Source organism: Canis lupus, chromosome X (genome assembly GCF_003254725.2).
Source record: "Canis lupus dingo isolate Sandy chromosome X, ASM325472v2, whole genome shotgun sequence".
NCBI lineage: Eukaryota > Metazoa > Chordata > Mammalia > Carnivora > Canidae > Canis > Canis lupus.
In genome coordinates this window covers 45,361,970-45,382,155 of record NC_064281.1, presented here as the reverse complement: position 1 = coordinate 45,382,155, position 20,186 = coordinate 45,361,970, and the positions used below count along the sequence as shown (strand labels likewise).

At 45.8% G+C, this 20,186-nt stretch overlaps 1 protein-coding gene across 16 annotated transcripts in view; it reads left to right on the top strand.

The window, feature by feature from the left end:
• The window catches only part of HUWE1 (HECT, UBA and WWE domain containing E3 ubiquitin protein ligase 1), a 175,171-nt gene extending 158,009 nt beyond the window's left edge, over positions 1-17,162 (top strand). For 11 of the 16 annotated variants that reach the window (XM_025468549.3, XM_049107089.1, XM_025468548.3 and 8 more), the window contains 23 exons: positions 284-575; positions 771-901; positions 1,424-1,638; positions 1,728-2,016; positions 2,154-2,256; positions 2,973-3,519; positions 4,401-5,004; positions 5,691-5,812; positions 5,921-6,077; positions 7,296-7,428; positions 7,718-7,920; positions 8,525-8,652; positions 9,807-9,903; positions 10,788-10,943; positions 11,384-11,629; positions 11,954-12,071; positions 12,724-12,864; positions 13,821-14,108; positions 14,222-14,327; positions 14,928-15,045; positions 15,310-15,491; positions 15,760-15,950; positions 16,536-17,162. In XM_025468549.3, coding sequence (XP_025324334.1) covers positions 284-575; positions 771-901; positions 1,424-1,638; positions 1,728-2,016; positions 2,154-2,256; positions 2,973-3,519; positions 4,401-5,004; positions 5,691-5,812; positions 5,921-6,077; positions 7,296-7,428; positions 7,718-7,920; positions 8,525-8,652; positions 9,807-9,903; positions 10,788-10,943; positions 11,384-11,629; positions 11,954-12,071; positions 12,724-12,864; positions 13,821-14,108; positions 14,222-14,327; positions 14,928-15,045; positions 15,310-15,491; positions 15,760-15,950; positions 16,536-16,638 — 4,670 coding nt within the window. In that variant the 3' untranslated portion in view covers positions 16,639-17,162. The remainder of the gene's footprint in view (positions 1-283; positions 576-770; positions 902-1,423; positions 1,639-1,727; positions 2,017-2,153; positions 2,257-2,972; positions 3,520-4,400; positions 5,005-5,690; positions 5,813-5,920; positions 6,078-7,295; positions 7,429-7,717; positions 7,921-8,524; positions 8,653-9,806; positions 9,904-10,787; positions 10,944-11,383; positions 11,630-11,953; positions 12,072-12,723; positions 12,865-13,820; positions 14,109-14,221; positions 14,328-14,927; positions 15,046-15,309; positions 15,492-15,759; positions 15,951-16,535) is intronic. The other 5 variants (XM_035711675.2, XM_025468551.3, XM_049107095.1 and 2 more) reach the window with 4 other exon arrangements.
• The last annotated feature ends 3,024 nt before the right edge of the window (positions 17,163-20,186 follow it).

Genomic DNA, 20,186 nt, shown 5'->3' with positions numbered 1-20,186 from the left:
AAAAACCTTGAGGTGTAGTAGGTTTTTTTTCCAAGGAACCTTATTTAGATAAACAGAACCATACATATATAAATGATGCCTGCCGGGAATCTGAAAGTAACAGACTCCCTTACCTGGGGCACCTAGGGAAAGGTATTTCATAGGCATACCTGGAGCACCATGAGGATTTGAGCTGAGCTTTATAAAGCATAGGAGATAGGGGGAATATGAGTCAGGCCAGCAAAGAAGGTAGAGAAGTGAGAAATCTAATCTGGCTGCATCTTAATTCGGCCCCCTCTTCTAGGCAGAGATCTAACCTCTCCATGTGACTTCCTCCTAGCCTCTCTTTCCCCAGAGAGGGCTGAAGATTCTGATGCGCTGACAGCTGTCAGCAGTCAACTGGAAGGCTCTCCCATGGACACCAGTAGCCTGGCTTCCTGTACCCTAGAGGAGGCTGTGGGTGACACCTCAGCAGCTGGCAGTTCTGAGCAGCCCACAGCAGGCAGCTCCACTCCTGGGGATGCCCCAACTGTTGTGACAGAAGTGCAAAGCAGGGGTGATGGGTCAGGTGAACCTACCCAGCCCCCTGAAGACAGGTAAGCATTGTGTGAGCAAAAGGAGGACAAGATGTGATAATGGGATTTTGAGCCACATGCATACTTGTTAACTATTGCACATGCTTGGTGCACTGGGGAAACCAACTTAGCTTCTATGAGAAAGGGGTATCATAGGAGTATTTAAAAATGGAAAAATGTTAATATGAAGAACAACCTGAAAATTATTTTCTCCAGCTCTCCCCCTGCATCCTCTGAGAGTTCTTCCACCAGAGATTCTGCTGTGGCCATTTCTGGAGCAGATTCCCGAGGAATCCTAGAAGAGCCACTGCCTTCAACAAGCAGTGAGGAAGAAGATCCCCTTGCAGGTGAGCTTCGTGTGTGCTTGGACCATTCTGGGGTTATTTATTTAGGCTTTTAGTAGCCTTTGGCATGAAAATGCCCACCAAATGATTCCACCCAGATGGAAGGCAGCATATATAATGGAAGCAGGACCAGCAGTAAGGGGGTGCTGATGTTGCATGGCGGAATGAGCCCAGGCTTTGGAGTCAAACAAATCTTAGCTCAGGTTACCCCCTCTGCAGCCACCTACCTTCAGAACTTGGAACCATTATTTCTCTGATCCTCATCAGTACTGAGTGAGGTGATAATAGCTACATGGTAGGGCCTTGATGAAGATTAAGTGACAGTGTACACACAGACTCTAGCACATAACAAGAGCTGTTCTGAGCCTGGGGAAGGTGAGCTTTCTGTGTGTCTTCTGTCCTTTGCATGCAGTGAGGACACACAAGGTTCGTTTCCCTCAAACAAGGCATGGGTTTCTTTATTCCAAGTACATCTTAAGCGTTGGTAGAGACGAGAGTCCCTTCACATCTTGTGCCTCCCCTCAGGTATCAGTCTACCAGAAGGTGTGGACCCCTCTTTCCTGGCTGCCCTGCCTGATGACATCCGCCGGGAAGTCCTACAGAACCAACTGGGCATCCGTCCACCAACTCGGACTGCCCCTTCGGCAAATAGCTCAGCTCCTGCAGTGGTGGGGAATCCTGGTGTGACCGAAGTGAGCCCTGAGTTCCTGGCGGCCCTGCCTCCAGCCATTCAGGAGGAAGTATGTGAGCCAGGGAGGTGGGGGGAGGTAGGGCGGCTCTAAGCCATCTAGCTGTGGGTATGCCCCCATTGACAACCTCTGCTCCGTAGGTGCTGGCACAGCAGAGAGCTGAGCAACAACGACGGGAACTGGCACAGAATGCGAGCTCAGACACTCCCATGGACCCTGTGACCTTCATCCAGACCCTGCCATCAGACTTGCGCCGTAGTGTCCTGGAGGACATGGAGGACAGTGTTTTGGCTGTGATGCCACCTGACATTGCAGCTGAGGCTCAAGCCCTGAGGCGAGAGCAGGAAGCCCGGCAGCGACAGCTCATGCATGAGCGGCTCTTTGGCCACAGCAGCACCTCTGCGCTCTCTGCCATCCTCCGAAGCCCGGGTACAGAGGGAGGCAAGTGGGAGGGTTCTGAAATGTTCAACTTTGGCCACATGAGGCTCTGCTGTTCCCCTTTGTGTTACTGGACCCAGCTCACCACCCACCTCCCCAGTTTCAATTTCCATTTTCTTTCTTTCCAGCTTTCACCAGTCGCCTCAGTGGCAACCGAGGAGTCCAATACACTCGTCTTGCTGTGCAAAGAGGTGGCACCTTCCAGATGGGGGGTAGCAGCAGCCATAACAGGTACCTTTGTCTTTTTTTGACCTTACCATACCACCTCTCACATCTGTTGCTAAGTCCAATTCCCTTAATATATAGGTGGAGAGACTAGATGACCTCTTTAGGATATTGCCTTGATTGAGGAGGGGAGCCAGATCTTTGGACCTCCCCCTTCAAAAAGCCACACTTTTGGGTTAGTGTAGCTACTGTGGACCATAATCACAAAGTAAGGCAAACTGGCGGCAGATGCTAACTGTGGTTGTAATAAGGAAAGTCACTTGCCTAAAGCTTATAACATCTAGGCTGTGGGAGAAGCAAACTGCACCCAACATGCTGAAATGTAAAGGGAGTGATCAGTCCTAAGAGGCAGGCAAATTCCTGGTAGTTTAGAGAAGGCAGAAGTAAACGTTTTTAAGACTTTGAGTGCAATCTGCTTTTACCAATTCATAATACTGACATCATGTGATCTAGAGAAAATCACTTAACGTATTTTGAGCCTTTGATCCATCATCACAAAAATGGGCAGTTCTTTAGTCTTTTCAGCAGCCCCATACCAGCTGGTGTGGAGTACTTGATACCCAGTAGATACACAAGAGGGCAGCTCTTATTAAGAGCCCCTGTACTAGACACCTTCTTGTGCCTCCTTGGAGATATGCAGCTCATTCCCCTTCCCTAGGCCTATACCTAATCCCAAAGCTCTAGCTGAAGTACTACCGTGCTGAAACTGTGCTCTGTTCCAGGCCTTCTGGCAGTAATGTGGATACTCTTCTCCGCCTCCGAGGACGGCTCCTCCTGGACCATGAAGCCCTATCCTGTCTCCTGGTCCTACTTTTCGTGGATGAGCCAAAGCTTAATACTAGTCGTCTACACCGAGTACTGAGAAATCTCTGCTACCATGCCCAGACCCGCCACTGGGTCATCCGCAGTCTGCTCTCCATTTTGCAGCGCAGCAGTGAAAGTGAGCTATGCATTGAAACACCCAAGCTCTCCTCAAGTGAGGACAAGGGCAAAAAGTCAAGCAAAAGCTGTGGGTCAAGCAGCCATGAGAACCGGCCCCTGGACCTCCTACACAAGATGGAGTCTAAGAGCTCCAACCAGCTTTCCTGGCTCTCAGTATCCATGGATGCAGCCCTCGGCTGCAGGACTAATATATTCCAGATTCAACGTTCAGGAGGTCGCAAACATACCGAGAAGCATGCAAGCAGTGGCTCCACTGTCCACATCCACCCCCAGGCTGCTCCTGTTGTCTGCAGACATGTTCTAGACACACTCATTCAATTGGCCAAGGTAAGGAGCTTGAACTCAGCCCTTGGGGATGGAAGAGGGGTGGCAGGCCACAGCCTAGATGAAATCTGAATTCTAAGAAAGCTAGAAGGTCTTTGTTCACTGTTTATAGTGCTAAGGCCTGTATGGTTTCTGGGAGTTGACCAGTAAATTATGGGTTCTTTTATTCTCACTTTTTACAATTTTTGTGCGTTACTTCATTTAGTTATCAAAACAACTCTCAGTGGTCTATATAATTTCTGTTCTATAGGTGACGAAGCTGGGGTGCAGAAAGTTTTTTTTTAAGATTTTATTTATTAATTCATGAGAGACAGAGAGAGAGGCAAAGACATAGAGGGAGAAGCAGACTCTGTGCAGGGAGCCCGATGTGGGATCCAGGGACTCTGGGATCATGCCCTGAGCCAAAGGCAGACACTCAACCACTGAGCCACCCAGGTGTCCCATGAGGTGCAGAAAGTTTTATTGACTTTGTCATGTGGCTAGTAAGTGATGCAGCTGGATCTAGAACTCAGTTCAGTGTTCTTTTTAATAATCATTGCTGCCATCTCTTGAGGGCCTACCTTGTTGCCAGGCACTATGCAAAAATATGTTACCTCATTTAATCTCAACAATTTTTTGATAAAGCATAGGTATGCTCCCCATTTCATACAGAGACTGATACTCAGAAGTTAGCTAATCATCTCCCTACAAAGCCCTTGTTTGTTTCTCTGGGTCACTCCACCATCAGATAATGTAGACCTTATGCTCCCGTATGACATCTCTCCCATGTCACTAAAGCTATTCAGAGAAGTGGAGAATCTAGGAACCAATTGTCTTCACTTGTCAGGAAGACCGATTTCCTGTGTAGACCCCCTAGACCAAGCCTGTCCTCCTTTTGCCGGCAGGTATTTCCCAGCCATTTTACACAGCAGCGGACCAAAGAAACAAACTGTGAGAGTGATCGGGAGAGGGGCAGTAAGCAGGCCTGCAGCCCATGCTCTTCACAGTCCACCAGCAGTGGGATTTGCACAGACTTCTGGGACTTACTGGTTAAACTGGACAACATGAATGTCAGCCGGAAAGGCAAGAACTCCGTGAAGTCAGTGCCAGTGAGCGCTGGTGGTGAGGGGGAAACCTCCCCATACAGCCTTGAGGCCTCTCCACTGGGGCAGCTCATGAACATGTTATCACACCCAGTCATCCGCCGGAGCTCTCTCTTAACTGAGAAACTCCTCAGACTCCTTTCTCTCATCTCAATTGCTCTCCCAGAAAACAAAGTGTCGGAAGCACAGGCTAATTCTGGCAGCAGTGCTTCCTCCACCACTGTTGCCACCTCAACCACATCTACCACCACTACCACTGCTGCCTCCAGCACGCCCACTCCCCCTGCTGCAACCACCCCTGTCACTTCTGCTCCAGCTCTGGTTGCTGCCACGGCTATATCCACCATTGCCGTAGCTGCTTCGACCACGGTGACTACCCCCACGACTGCTACCACTACTGTTTCAAGTAAGTGTGGATGTAGGCTGGGAGCTTTGGGGTATGTACACCCACCTCACTCTCCACTCCCTTATCCAGGTATTCCTCCCTAAATGATAGCAGTCGGCTTGGTTTATGTTTGCAAGAGCCAAATGTGTTCATTCTTGCCCTCCTCAGTCCCAGTTCTCTCTCTCCATCCTCCTCCTCCCCACATACATCTACCCACACAGACACTCGTGAAGACCAGCAGGCATTCACTGAATGTGGCTTCCCTAGGCTAAGCACCAAAGGGAGGAGAGAGAAAGTCCCTGTCTTCAAAGAACTCCCAGCCTTTCCAGCCTGGGTGAGGGAGCCAGTTCCAGGAAAAAGATTAAGAGCAGACAGGATACCATTTGAATCAAGGTGGAATAGCCAGGGTATCCTAGGAAGTAAAGGGAGCGAGCCCTACAGCAGACTAATAAAAAGTACTTGAAAATGGTTTTGAAGAGGGAACTCAGATGATAGGGAAACAGTTGAGAAATGTTTGGGATTCTTTGTCACTTTAGAAAGTATGGTTATGAGAGTCCTTGACATCCCAAGTCATTTGTATTTGGCTTTGGTGGGTGGCTTTTCATTTGTACTACTTTCCCATTTTGAAGCCCTGGACAGTTTAGTGATTGTTTGGTTCTGGCATGTGAGTTTTAGAGGCTTACTATGTTCCATCTGTTTGCTCAAAGCTTCTACAACTACTAAGGCCAGCAAATCTCCAGCAAAGGTGGGTGATGGGGGCAGCAGCAGTGCTGACTTTAAGATGGTATCCTCTGGCCTCACTGAAAACCAGCTGCAGCTCTCTGTGGAGGTGAGTCCGAGCTCTTCTGAATTCCCAAGATTGGGGGAGGAAAGGTGGATGGGAGTAAAGTTTTAGTTCTTAAGTTGAGACCTACCTCTTCTCTCTTCTTTTTCCCAGGTGTTGACATCCCACTCTTGTTCCGAAGAAGGTCTAGAGGATGCAGCCAATGTGTTACTGCAGCTCTCTCGGGGGGACCCTGCAACCCGGGACACTGTTCTCAAGCTGCTACTGAATGGAGCGCGCCATCTGGGTTATACTCTTTGTAAACAGATAGGTAATAACAGAAGTAAAGCATCTTGTCTTTCTGAAACCTTCCACTGAGGTATCACCTCTTTATGGAACCCTTCCCTGAATCCCCAGGTTGAATCAAACTCCTCTATGCTTCTGTAACACCACCCCTGTGCTCTCCTCTGTTGCAACACTGATAATACTGAGTTACCATCTGTTTTCCTCTGCTCATTTGTTCATGGAGAGCAAGGCTGGGCTCCTCTACATTGCCAGTGCCTGGCACATACCTTGTAATCAGGGTTAAGTAAAGGAAAATGAGCACGTGTAGGATCTGCAGTGCTCTTTTGCTTCTCCATTCTGGACACTTACAAGAGCCCTGCAATGAGCCTGCTAAGGCAGCTTCACCACCTCAGAGATGCACCTGCACTTCACTTAGGCTCAAGAATTGGGAGTCCAAATGATACCCTCTGCCTTTGTGCAGTTGTGAAGGTACAGAAGTTATAAGGACACTTGGAAATTGTCTAGTTTCAGTCTTCCTTCCAGTTGTGTTACCAAAAAGAAAATTAAAACCCTGGGTGATAAAGCAATTGAATTGAGGAGTAGAGCCAGATTTTAGCATAGAGTCTGTTTGCTCTCTCCCACCTGCATCCCAGTCATGGATCTCTGTAGATGTCAGCTGCCGAGATCTCATTAGTTATCTCCTTCTCACAAATGTACCTGGAGCTGAGGTGATACGGATATTTATCAGTGTATGACCCCAGGATATTCTTGTTACATGAGAACTATAAGGTTCTTCCAGAGGAAGGAATTTGATTACAGTCTCTGTCTTTTCTTGACTCCCAGCATTCAGCACCCATGGGCCAGGCAGTGTCCCACCTACTCTACTGTAGTTATCTGCTAATTCTCAAAACAGCCTTGTGACATTAGGCAGTATTAGTCTCAATAATTATTAAGATGGAGAAGGGAACTGGGAGAGGGGGTTAAGCAATTTGTCGGAGATTACCACAAAAACTAATAGTTTTTCCTCCCTGCACTGAGCTGCATTTCATGTAGATTCAACAGATTCTTGAGGGCAAGGTACATTGGTGGTCTCTGGATAGTTGGTCCATGAGGACACATAGTAAGATGGAACAGAATTCCTGCTCACTCCAGATTCTCTGCAACTGAGCAAAGATAGCCTGGGCAGGTTTCTTAGAAAGGTTTGGCTTCCAGCTGCTTCACTAGGGAAATCTCTGAACACTTGCTGGCTCCTCTGCCTAACCAGGTACCCTTCTGGCTGAGTTACGGGAATACAACCTAGAACAGCAGCGACGAGCCCAATGTGAGACCCTCTCTCCTGATGGCCTGCCTGAGGAGCAGCCACAGACCACCAAGCTAAAAGGCAAAATGCAGAGCAGGTGGGTGGTTACCACCCATTTGGCTGTGGGGCTGGAATCTGGGGTATTCTAAAAAGTGGCTCTTGCTGGTTTCCTGGTGGTTGTTTTGTTGTTTGGGTTGTTTTAATTTTTTCCTTTCTGGTCAGATTTTCTTATATGTTCTATGTATACTTGATCTTATTTTTTCCCACTTGTGGGATTTCCTTCTGAGATTCTTTAACCCTCTGATTGACACCAAAAAGCCCTGCTCGCTCTGGATGTTTATGCTTTGATGCTATCAGTATACGCAAGCCACCTCTACACTATCCAGGTTTGACATGGCTGAGAATGTGGTAATTGTGGCATCTCAGAAGCGACCTCTGGGTGGCCGGGAGCTCCAGCTGCCTTCTATGTCCATGTTGACATCCAAGACGTCTACCCAGAAGTTCTTCTTGAGGGTACTGCAGGTCATCATCCAGCTTCGGGACGACACACGCCGAGCTAACAAGAAAGCCAAGCAGACAGGCAGGCTAGGTATGGAACTGGAGTGTCCAGTTGAGGGGCAGGGTTGGTGGTGGCAAACTCCAAGTCCTTGGAGGGCAGGACTTAATGTCATGTCTCCATCCTGCTTGACCTTTCCAAAAAAGGAAGTGATGATCCTTTCCTAGACTGTTGATGGCTGCGTTCTGTATCTCACTCAAGCTGTCTGCATAGGAAATTCATTAGGGCAAGTGAGAAGTAAGGGGGAGGGAAAATCTGGCAAAGAAATTGGGGACAGATCTTTTGTTGAACAAGATTTAAGGCACTGAGCGTGTCTCCTTTCTGCCTCTTTGATCACTCCTAACTAAAACATTGCAGCCATGTTGCCTCTTCTGTGGCCTGCCAAATCCTACCTCTTTCCTCTTGTCCCACAAAACCCTCTCCACCTGCCACTATCCATCTGCCTAACACCATGTCCCTTGCCCTTACTTGTAATGGTAGCTCTTAGTGCCTGGTGATGAGCACTCTGAAGCTGCCCTAGCCAAAGCTCAAAGATTTCAACAAGATGCCCTGTGGCAGCCCAGGAGATGGGAGAGAGAATATTGGGCATTCCCTCTTCCTGCATTTTATACCTTGCCTTCTTTTTTCTTTCTCCCAGGTTCTTCCGGTTTAGGCTCAGCTAGCAGCATCCAGGCAGCTGTTCGGCAGCTGGAGGCTGAGGCTGATGCCATTATACAAATGGTACGTGAGGGTCAAAGGGCGCGGAGACAGCAACAAGCAGCAACGGTTAGCATGATGCCTGTAGCCCCTCATTCATTTGTCTCTCCCCTTCCCCACCACATCATCAGTGGGGTTTCACTGCCCTTAACCTTGTATGCTTTTGCATTAAGTATGCTGTATGAATGCTTCTGGGCAACAGGGTTACTTTCTGTTGGTGTTTTCTCTACTGTCTGTTGGTTGTTTTGGATCGATAATGACTTAAAGCTTGGCCATCATACCCCACTCCCAGCTATCCAGTCAACAGTGGCGCTTTTGCAAACTGCATAATGCTTAGTGTCTGGGTTCTGAGGGGATGTGGGATGAAGATTTTTCTGTCTCATGGAACAATGCAAGTACATCAGGAATCCTATCCTTGAAATTCCCCCAAGCTTGGTATACATCCCACGCAGCCTCTTCTAGGCTATGGCTGGTCCATCTACCCTGGCCTCTGCTTCTGTTCTCCGTACTCTCTTGGTACCTTGGCACCAAGGCACTCAGGCACTTTTAGGAAAAAAAAAAACTTTGAGATTCCTAGATAGCCAACTCATTGTTGGGATCCCAGCACAGAGTGGCTATGGGGAAAGCCTGGCATTGTGTATGTATGCTGTGGCACTCTCTCGTTGTTTTCTTGTTCTTGCAACATGCAAGTCACCTTCCCAAGATCCAGGAAATAAAGGTATCCTGAGGCCTGGTTTTTCTTTGCATAGGATTACTATTATACAGTATGATTTCATTGAGCATGCTGAGAACATCATAGAATTTGAGGGCTGTGGTTCCCAACATGGTAGAAAGGGAAAACAACTATTCTTTTGGAGTATTTTCTGCCCTGTCTTTCCCAAACCCAAAAGGACAGATGTTGGCTTTATGAATAATCCCACCTATCAAAGGTCCCTTATTTCCCCTTTTCTGAGCAAACAGAAACAAGCTAGTGTCTGACTACACATAGGTCTGAAATAGAGTGGAGGCAGTACAGGCACCCAAGGAGCTTTGTGGAAGAGTTTGCTAGCTCAGGATGGAGGACAGCAAAGGAGGTGGGAAGAGGCCATTCTTTTTGAACAGTTAAAGGAAACTTTATCTTTCCAAGCTTATGTTGTGTGAGAATGGATAGAGCCAGCCTCTAGCCTCTCCGTGAGGAAAGCAGAGTTGCACCCTTTATGTGACTTTGTCTCCCTTTTATCCAGTCGGAGTCAAGCCAGTCAGAGGCCTCTGTCCGGAGAGAGGAGTCACCCATGGATGTGGACCAGCCATCTCCCAGTGCTCAGGATACTCAGTCCATTGGTAAATACTACTTCCTATTTCTAGTGCAGGAAGAGAGAGAGACAGTCTTCATGGAATGTCTGCTGGATCCCCTGTTTTCTGTATACACAAGCTGAGTGTTTTCCAGTTTGTTCCAGTGGACACTGGTTTTGTAAATGTTAATGGCATATACCAACCAAGATCACTACCACCACCTCACCCTTATTGGAAATTTATAACATACCACTATAATTCCTATAGTAAAGAAACTATGATGTGATGATGTTAGACATGGAGACAGCATGTGTTTGAGTTGTGGCTCCCCCATTTACTGGCTCTGGAACCTGAAACAAACTTCTCTTAGCTTCTGTTTCCTTATTTAAAATAGGGATGTTCATAGTAGGATTGAACAAGTTAACACACACACACACACAAATACTTAAAGTAGTACCCAGCACACAATATATGCTATTAGTAGCAGCATTTTTCAAAGTTAATTGTACATAGAATACTTCATGATGCCTTCTCTTAACACGTTTCTGTGGAATAGTGTTGGCCTGAGACATTTTTGAAATACATTAAATCATTTCATAATCCACAGATTCTCTGAGAGCTAATGAGGCAATGAATAAACCAGTACTATCTGCTAGAACTTCAGTCACTAACCACAGGTGGCTACTGAGCACTTGAAATGTGGCTATTTCAGTTGAGGAACCAAAATTTTTATTGTATTAATTGCATTTGATATAAATTGAAATGTCATCCAGTGTAGGGCTAGAGTTTGTTTTTAGGTGTGGCTCAGTATTACTTAGTAGCCAGTGGGCTAGTCGTCTTGATCTGTTTAATGGCCTGCACATTTGGTCTGGGAAAAAGCTAAATGAAAGAAAAACCTCAAAGGCTTTCTGTCTCCTCTGTGTGGCCTGTAGGCTCAGATGGAACCCCACAAGGGGAAAAGGAGAAGGAGGAGAGGCCACCTGAGTTACCCCTGCTCAGTGAGCAGCTGAGCTTGGACGAGCTGTGGGACATGCTGGGAGAGTGTCTAAAGGAACTGGAGGAATCCCATGACCAGCATGCAGTGCTAGGTGAGTTGTGGCCTTTGGGCCAAAGTCCAAACCCACTAATCTGCTCTGGAGCTCTTTCTGCCAGCATATTTTTCTTCCTTCCAGGTCACCCCTGTCTCTCAGTGTCTTTGTAATGGAGAATTCAAAGGAGAGGTGTTTTTTCTCTCACTTCACTATTGGAAAAACAGATTTGCCTTCTCTTTTAGTAGTTGATATCTTTTTACCTTTTAGACCAGGGAAATCTTTATAACCAGTTGCCTATTCCATTTTCTTCAGTTTCAAGGAAGCTCAGACTTCCTCTGTGGCTTCATTTTTCTTTGCTACAATTGTATTTTTTCCTCTAAGTTTTCATTATTTCTTCTTCCATATTGTGCTTCTGTAACTTGATTATGAAGGAAAAGAGGTTTGCATGTTGAAGTTTCTAAAGTAAAACATCATTTCCCTGTCATTCCTACCCCCAGTGCTACAGCCTGCCGTCGAGGCCTTCTTTTTGGTCCATGCCACAGAGCGGGAGAGCAAACCTCCTGTCAGAGACACCCGTGAGAGCCAGCTGGCACACATCAAGGACGAGCCTCCTCCACTCTCCCCTGCCCCCTTAACCCCTGCTACTCCTTCCTCCCTTGACCCATTCTTCTCCAGGGAGCCCTCCTCTATGCACATCTCCTCAAGCCTGCCCCCTGATACACAGAAGTTCCTTCGCTTTGCAGGTACAGGCAACTCTTAGGCCCCCAATATAGGCTTCATTTTTTACAGGGTCATTTCAAACACTATATTCTTAACTGTTTCATGGGGGAGAGTGGTGAGTGAGTGTGTGTATGTGTGTGTGTGTGCGTGTCAGGATCGGGACGGAGGGGGAAGAAAGAGAGGGGCAAAGAATGAAGCTAGTGAGGTGTAGGGACTGGGTCTGAAAGCCCTTTTGGGCCACACTGTCTTTTTTCCATGAAACAAGAAAGAGTTGCTGTCTGGTTGGCTGTCATGTAGTCTTCTGAGAGCCAGGATGTGTTGATTCCTGCTGTCCTTTCTCCCCTCAGAGACTCACCGCACTGTGTTAAATCAGATCCTACGGCAGTCCACCACCCACCTCGCTGATGGGCCTTTTGCTGTCCTGGTAGACTACATTCGTGTCCTCGACTTTGATGTCAAGCGCAAGTATGTGTCCTGGAGGCTGTGGGATGGGAACTTTTCAAATGGTATCTCCTCTCCCAAAAAGGAGCCAAAATTCCTCCTGAGGGAGTGTTTTCAGGGAAAAGAATTTTCCCTTGGTGGCAGCCCTTGGAATGGTGCTGGGTGGGAAGGTGGAAATTCTTATGTGCCATCAACAGTCATTATACCTAAATATTCCTTGGCCTACTCCATTCTCATCTCTGTTCCTCATCAGAGAAATGCAAGCCTTTGTTTAGTCACATGACTTCTGAAATACCATTCTATTCTTTGGGGTAATACAGGAAGTGCAGGTAGCTATGGTACACTCATAGCAGGGCTTGGGGTTGACAGGGGCTCCACAGCACTCCTGTCATCCTTATCCTTCTCTTCTTTCCTGTCCACCTACACATACTTACCTACTTGTTGCAGAGATTCTGTGCTACAGCCTCAATGGGCCTTTATTCAGTGGAGATAAGAAAATTTAGAGTTGGTAATGAATGACCTGTCTCTTCACAAGTACTGGGCACTTCCAGTTCCCCTTGAAACAGATATTTGGAGGAGGGGAGGAGCATCATTGTAGGTCTTCATCCTAATCAACCAAAGAGAAGTTTGCTCTGCCACACCCAAACCTATTTTCTTTTCTTCTCTACTTCCCAAGATATTTCCGCCAAGAGCTGGAACGTCTGGATGAGGGGCTCCGGAAAGAAGACATGGCTGTGCACGTCCGCCGTGATCATGTGTTTGAAGACTCCTATCGTGAACTGCACCGGAAATCCCCTGAAGAAATGAAGAATCGATTGTAAGAACCCAGAACAGAGAAATGACAGGATGGGAGAGAGTGGAGGACCTTCCTACATGGTAGTGAAGGCTTACTCTGGTGCCAGATGGCAGGGGAACTCCAAAGGAATTCCAAATAGGAACTTGGTGTAAATAATCTCACTGAGCTGCCTCCTGTCTTCTCTGCCTGGTCTCATGAGAGTGGTCTCTTATTCTGGCTAGCTGGCCCTTGAGCCGAGCTACCCAACAATTCCCAGAGAGACAGGAGAGTCTTTGGCATTTACAAAGATAGACCCGATGGCATTGTAAAGAGCTTTCTCTTACTACACTAGGAATGGGAAGCCTGCTGAGCAAATGGTATCCTGGCTTGGCGGAGACCACACTTGCATGAATAGCCCCTCACCAAATTGGTAATCACTCGCTGGTAATTCTGAAGTCACCTAGAAGAGACCAGCAGTTTGTAATACTAAGTGTCAGCCCGTGAGATGAAATCAGGAACTTGATTCCTCCTCTCCCTCATGACATGGGCTCACCATCCATGTTATCACAAGAAGTCAGGCTTCTGAGACAGACTGGGCCCTGCTCCTCCACCACCAAATCCTTAAAGACCTCAGCCTGAGTTCAGTCCCCTCTGACACCACTTAATGACTCCTCTCCCTGCTTTCCCGAAGAGGCTTCATTTAAGCCTCTATACCTTTCCTGTTGGTATTTACTGGAATATTGGTGACCTTTACTGATAATTCAAGACCTCTTTTCTTTTTTTTTTTTTTTTTTTTTTCAAGACCTCTTTTCTATCGATGTTTTTTTTGTCCCAGATCCTCACCCTTCCTCTGGGCTTTCCTGGCACTCTGCATTCACCTCTGTTCTCTGATCCTGCACTCCCCAGCCACTGCTTCACTCACTCACTTGGGTCATACTACATAAATGAATGGATTTGTCCTGGGCTTTCTGCACATCTGTTTCTGGTCTCTTACGCAGGTATATAGTGTTTGAAGGAGAAGAAGGGCAGGATGCTGGAGGGCTCCTGCGGGAGTGGTATATGATCATCTCTCGGGAGATGTTTAACCCTATGTATGCCTTGTTCCGTACCTCACCCGGTGATCGGGTCACCTACACCATCAACCCATCTTCCCACTGCAACCCCAATCACCTCAGCTACTTCAAGTTTGTTGGACGCATTGTGGCCAAAGCTGTATATGACAACCGTCTCCTGGAGTGCTATTTTACTCGGTCCTTCTACAAACACATCTTGGGCAAGTCTGTCAGGTGAGGATGTGGCACAGAATCCACATTCTCACTTGACAGGTCCTTTTCTTATGTCCTACCCCCATACTTCCTCTCCTCCACCCTAACCCATGACCTTAATTGTGTTTTTCTAGATATACAGATATGGAGAGTGAAGATTACCACTTCTACCAGGGCCTGGTTTATCTGCTGGAAAATGATGTCTCCACACTAGGTTATGACCTCACCTTCAGCACTGAGGTAGGTCAGGAAATTTTGACTGCAGCACATCCTAGCTAGTCCAGAAAACCCATTCTGGGACCACCCTTGAACTGGCACTGGATAATCTCATGCTTCTAAGGAAGCATCTCAACTTCTTAAAGTCTCATGCCCCATTTCCCCATCCAGCAGTAAGCAGTGGGTATTTGTACAAGACATCACAAACAGAAAAAACAGGATTTGTAAAACAGTCTGGGCTCTTTCCTAGTTCTCTCTTCATTTAAAAAAAATTATTCCAGTATAGAGATATTATACAGGTAAATATAAATGAAAAAACTTTTTAAGCTTATCCCTCCTCCAAATTGTTTTCCATATAGATTGTGCTATGTCATGTTAACATGTGAACCATGCCTTTTTCCCTTTTACCATTGACAATTTCCTTACTTGTAGCCTTCATGTTTTGGGGCCAAACCCTTGGCTTTTCCCTGTTATGAAGTTGCGTGCTCATACAAAACACATTTTTATTAACTTGTTTCATCTTTCTGCCCAGGACATGGCAAAGAGTTTAAGTATTCCCAGGTGTCCATATAAATCCCATCCTAGACCAACCCTGACAAGTAATTGGTGTTTTGGGTGTTCTAGGTCCAGGAGTTTGGAGTCTGTGAAGTTCGTGACCTCAAACCCAATGGGGCTAACATCTTGGTAACTGAAGAGAATAAGAAGGAATATGTACACCTGGTGTGCCAGATGAGGATGACAGGTAGGGGAAATGTCCTTTAGACCCCATGTTCATATGGGAAGCAATCAGGCCTCACTCATTTCACAGATACTGGTTTTTTCCTTCAGATAACTGACCAAAAAATTATTTCCCTTTATCCACCCTAATTCAAGGGTGTTAGGTGAGTCAGGCAGACCATTCAGCATCCTAGTTGCAGCAGGAGCCAGATTGAGAATTTCTGACCACTAACAGTTGTGTGAGTTTAGAAGTTTAGACACCACATGTCTTGTTGATTTTTCTCCCCAGGAGCCATCCGTAAACAGCTGGCAGCTTTCTTAGAAGGCTTCTATGAGATCATTCCAAAGCGCCTCATTTCTATCTTCACTGAGCAGGAGTTAGAGCTGCTCATATCAGGACTGCCCACAATCGACATTGATGATTTGAAATCCAACACTGAATACCACAAGTACCAGTCCAACTCTATTCAGGTGAGCTGCTGCTGGCATCCTTCCCCATATCCCTAAGCAGTGCTACTTGGTATGACACCACATAAACCTGTACTCTTAGGAGACAAGGGGATATAGGTGACAACTTATTTATACCTACCTCTTCATCAAGGAATGTTCTTGCTGATCTTATGAAATGGAAGAACTAAAGCCCATTTCACAGAATGGACTGCCTAAGATTCCAGATTCCATCCCCCCTCCTTCCAAGAGCTCTCTACCTAACCCTGGCTTCTTGTGTCCTTTCCCGCAGATCCAGTGGTTCTGGAGAGCATTGCGTTCTTTCGACCAAGCTGACCGTGCCAAGTTCCTCCAATTTGTCACGGGTACTTCAAAGGTGCCCTTACAAGGCTTTGCTGCCCTTGAAGGCATGAATGGCATTCAGAAGTTTCAGATCCATCGGGATGACAGGTCCACAGATCGCCTGCCTTCAGCTCACACATGGTAAGAGGAAGGGTTTGTTCTTCTTTTTAGCATTCAGACTTAGCTTGCATATTTGCTGCTCCTGGGTGCCTAACCAAGGGCAGGATCCCAAATCTGGCCCCAGCTATGCTAGACCTAGAGTAGCTCACAAGTTGGTGGTTTTGTGGAAAAGGGGATGTTTGAGATGAGAAGCTGGCTCAGATTCACAGTGGGGCTGGGGAGACATTGCAGGTGAACACTGCCATGTGAGAGTGCAGTGTATTCCGTCCAGGACTCTCTGAGCAAGGAGTTGCAGGAAACAGAAGGCTTGAAAAGGTTGGATCAGCAGAGGTTGGATCACCAGTGACCCCAAATGCCTCCTTGGAATTTATACATTAGCCCATAGGTAAGACTGTGGTGTTTAAGGAGTGACCAGGTCAGATTTATATTTTAGGAGCCTGATAGCTAGTATTCGGGCCAAATTAGGGCAGGGCAGACCAGGCTAGGACAAGATTTCAAGTCTGCAAGAGAGGAGTGGGTTTCCTCAGGGAGGAGAGGTCAGTGGGCACTATGGGAACACAGGGATTTGGTGAGTTTGTCACAAATTGGTCTTTCTTCTTTCTCTAGTTTTAATCAGCTGGACCTACCTGCCTATGAGAGCTTTGAAAAGCTCCGCCACATGTTACTATTGGCCATCCAGGAGTGCTCTGAAGGCTTTGGGCTGGCCTAATAAGGCCCCACACACCACTGTGGGGTTTTTCTACCATTGTTGGACCTGGGAATGGGGGGAAATAAAAAAAGAACCAGAAAGAAAATGTCAAAAACCAATAAATGAAATCCACCAACTCACCATGTGTGTGTCCCAGCTTCCCCATCTTCCCCCAGCGCATACCCAAGTCCCCCACCCGCTCATTCTCTCTTCCTGTCCTTTTTCCTCACCTCCTCCTCCTCCCTGTTCCATGCCGTCCATGATCCCCAGCCCATGTGTTAAAAAGGCATTAGCCTTTGCAGGGACCTGTTTGTCCCAACTATTTGAACAGTGTGCTCCTCAGATTCTGTGTTCAGAAGGATTTGCTGCATTGAGACTTGAAACCTTTGGATAGGGGAAAAATTATATATATATATATTTTTTTGTTCTGTTTGCATTTCTTAATTTGTGCTTGGAATGTGTTGATGTGCACAGCTAATGATTCAATGCGAGACAAGATTGGCGTCTGTGTTGTGGAGGTTTCAAATAAAGAGCACTCTTCATAACTCACTTTTCACAATGGAGTTTTTTTCAAACTTTAAACAGCTCTTGAACACATGCTAGACATCTGGAGAAAAGATGCAAATGGACTCTCCAGAAAACATCTCTGCCATCACCACTGGTGCATCTTCTTGAAACGAATTTCAGTAAGCAGCAAGTAATTTGACTAGCTCTCCAGAACAGTCTTCCCATCCGTTTTGGTTTTTTGTTTCATTGTCTGCCAATCTGTTCACAGATCATCCAGTAGTCTCATGGTTTTTACTCCATCCAGCAGTTAAAGCTGATCCAAGGACTTTGATGGTTCCAGCTTTCAAAGAAAAAACAATAAAGGTTTAGTTAGAAAAATAACCCCAAGTGAAGCTTGCTTTGTGTGGTTTTTCCTCATTCTCTGAGGCTCTCAGATTTTCTGCTTAACCTGATACACACACGCACACGCACACACCCCGGTCCTGATGCAAATGGCTGCTAGACCTTTTCTCCCTTTTTTTAAAAATATTCACTCGGCCTGTAACTCATCTTGCTGACAACTGAAAAGACAGATGAACTGACCCTGTCCCTGCTTTTGAGCTTCTAGTCAAAAGGGAAGGAGACTGAGTAGTTCTGTGACAGACGTAGGGAGAGGTCCCTAGGTTCCTGGAGCAGAAGTATTTGACCTAGCCTGGAAGATCAGGGAAGGCTTTCCATTGTCAGGCACTCATGAGTTGAATCCTGGCTGGAAGTTAAGATTAAGGAGGGAAGATTAGTAATCTAGGTCAAGACAGTAGGAGTCTCCCACTGATGGCACAGCTTGGCCAAAGAATAGGGGCCTGAGATGCTGGGAATTCAGATTGAAGATAAGCAGAAATACGTTAGAATTGATAAATAAGCTTAAGAACTGATTTCTTGAAAAACTAAAAACTAACTTTTGAATTTGGTATAGGGTTTGGGAGTTGTGGAAGCAGGGAGTACAGACGGAATAATGCTGAAGAAAATAAAACCCTAATTCAGTGGCATACAAAAGTCTAACATGCCCAAGGATGACTTGCCTTTGGCATGTGTGTATGGTGTACTATTCATCACCTCAATGTCAAAAATCCTGTTAATTGATGCAAGGCATTTGCTAACCATAATTATTACTTGATAAGGTTGCCCCAGACCAATAACCCACATCACACCAGAAGCATAAGGTGGCCAATTTAATGCTGTAAATGCCAGTTCTAACCATTTCAATAAACCAGAAAATAAGGTATAACTGTTGAGAAACTGCTTAACCAAAGAGAACCAAGTTATTGAAACTTCAAACAGTGCAGCAAGAGGACTGGCTATGATTAACAAAATATTCACTCATGTAGTAGACATTGTCCAACAAATGTAAATAATTCATACAATGGAATCCTGTGTAGCAGTAAAAATGTAACCATTGTACATATCAACCTACATAATCTCAATGATAAAAGTATGAGACCTATTTAAAATTTAATCACAATGGGACACCTGGGTGGCTCAGCGGTGGAGTGTCTGCCTTTGGCTCAGGGCGTGATCCCAGAGTCCCACATTGGGCTTGCATGGAGCTTGCTTGTCTCTCTGCCTATGTCTCTGCCGCTCTCTATGTCTCTCATGAATAAATAAAATCTTTTAAAAAATAAAAAAATTTGGTCACAAAACAATACTACATAGCATATGTACCAAGAGCATGAAAAATTACATATGTATGAAGAGTGAAAATCCACACAGAAGTATAACAAAGTACTGCACAATGTTCAGGATAGCTGTGGGAGACCAGGAGATGCAGTTTGGAAGAGGAAATCACACAGCTTCAACTATTTTGGTGATGTTTTATTTCTTTGGGTGGTACTAGAAACATGGGTATTCCTTCTAATGGTATATACTATGATTATAACACTTTAAATTTTTCAGAATAAACTTTTGAGGTAGGCAATTTATCAAATTTCACAATGAATTTGAGGTAGGTAGCAGGGGAGTCAGTAACAGGCCTAATTCTACATGAAGGCTGCTTGCATGACATGATTAAACATGTCTCTTTGCCCCCACATAATAATTCCCCCCACTGATGTGTCTGCGTTATGATTACTGTGGGTTATCTCCTTATTAAAATAGTCCTCTTTTAATTAAGGTGGCCATGTAATTTATCATCCAAAGTTGGAAAAACTTAAAAAGGATGTTATTGATAATTATTCTGGGCCACAGGTGCAAACCAGATAAACTGGAATGTATGGTTCTATATTTTGGATGTGTATCTATCTGTCTTGGCTGGGGAAACAGTTATTACCCATGATAAAATTCCATTGAGCACTTACCATATACTGACTACTGAGAAAGGCTCTGTATGAAGAGAAGGAGGCAGGTGTTAGGAAAGTATGGGGGGGCAGTGGGTACACAGACTGAACAGGCAGGGTAGCAAGATTAAACATGTTCTCAACTACAAGCAATAACCAGTTACAGAACATAACAGGCAATAGATTATCTTCACAACAATAACAAAATACCTAAGAATAACCTTAAGAAGGAGTGTTTAGGACTCCTGAAAGAAAATGCCAAAACTCATGAGAAGCATAAAAGACAAATAAATGAGACTTTCATTTGCATAAAAATGCAAGTATAGCTAGCTTTGAGACTAGGGGACAAACGTGCTAAACAAAATGGGAGTTAAGGGCAGCTTGGGTGGCTCAGCAGTTTAGCGCCGCCTTCAGCCCAGGGTGTGATCCCACAGTCCTGGGATTGAGTCCCATGTTAGCCTCCCTGCATGGAGCCTGCTTCTCCCTCTGCCTGTGTCTCTGCCTCTCTCTCTCTCTATCTCATGAATAAATAAACAAAATCTTTTTTAAATGGGATTTAAAAGGCAGACCTGACAGAATGGCCTCAGCCATGAATATTCAGCGTGCTGTGGTCTGTAAAAAAATGAAGCGCCAACAGCCAGTTGTGGAAGGAATGGCTTTATCAATGTTAAGGTTAGGAAAATTGCCTAAGTATTGGGAGGGTAAAAAATACAAATTTTGCCCTGCACTTCACACTAAATAAATTCCAAATGG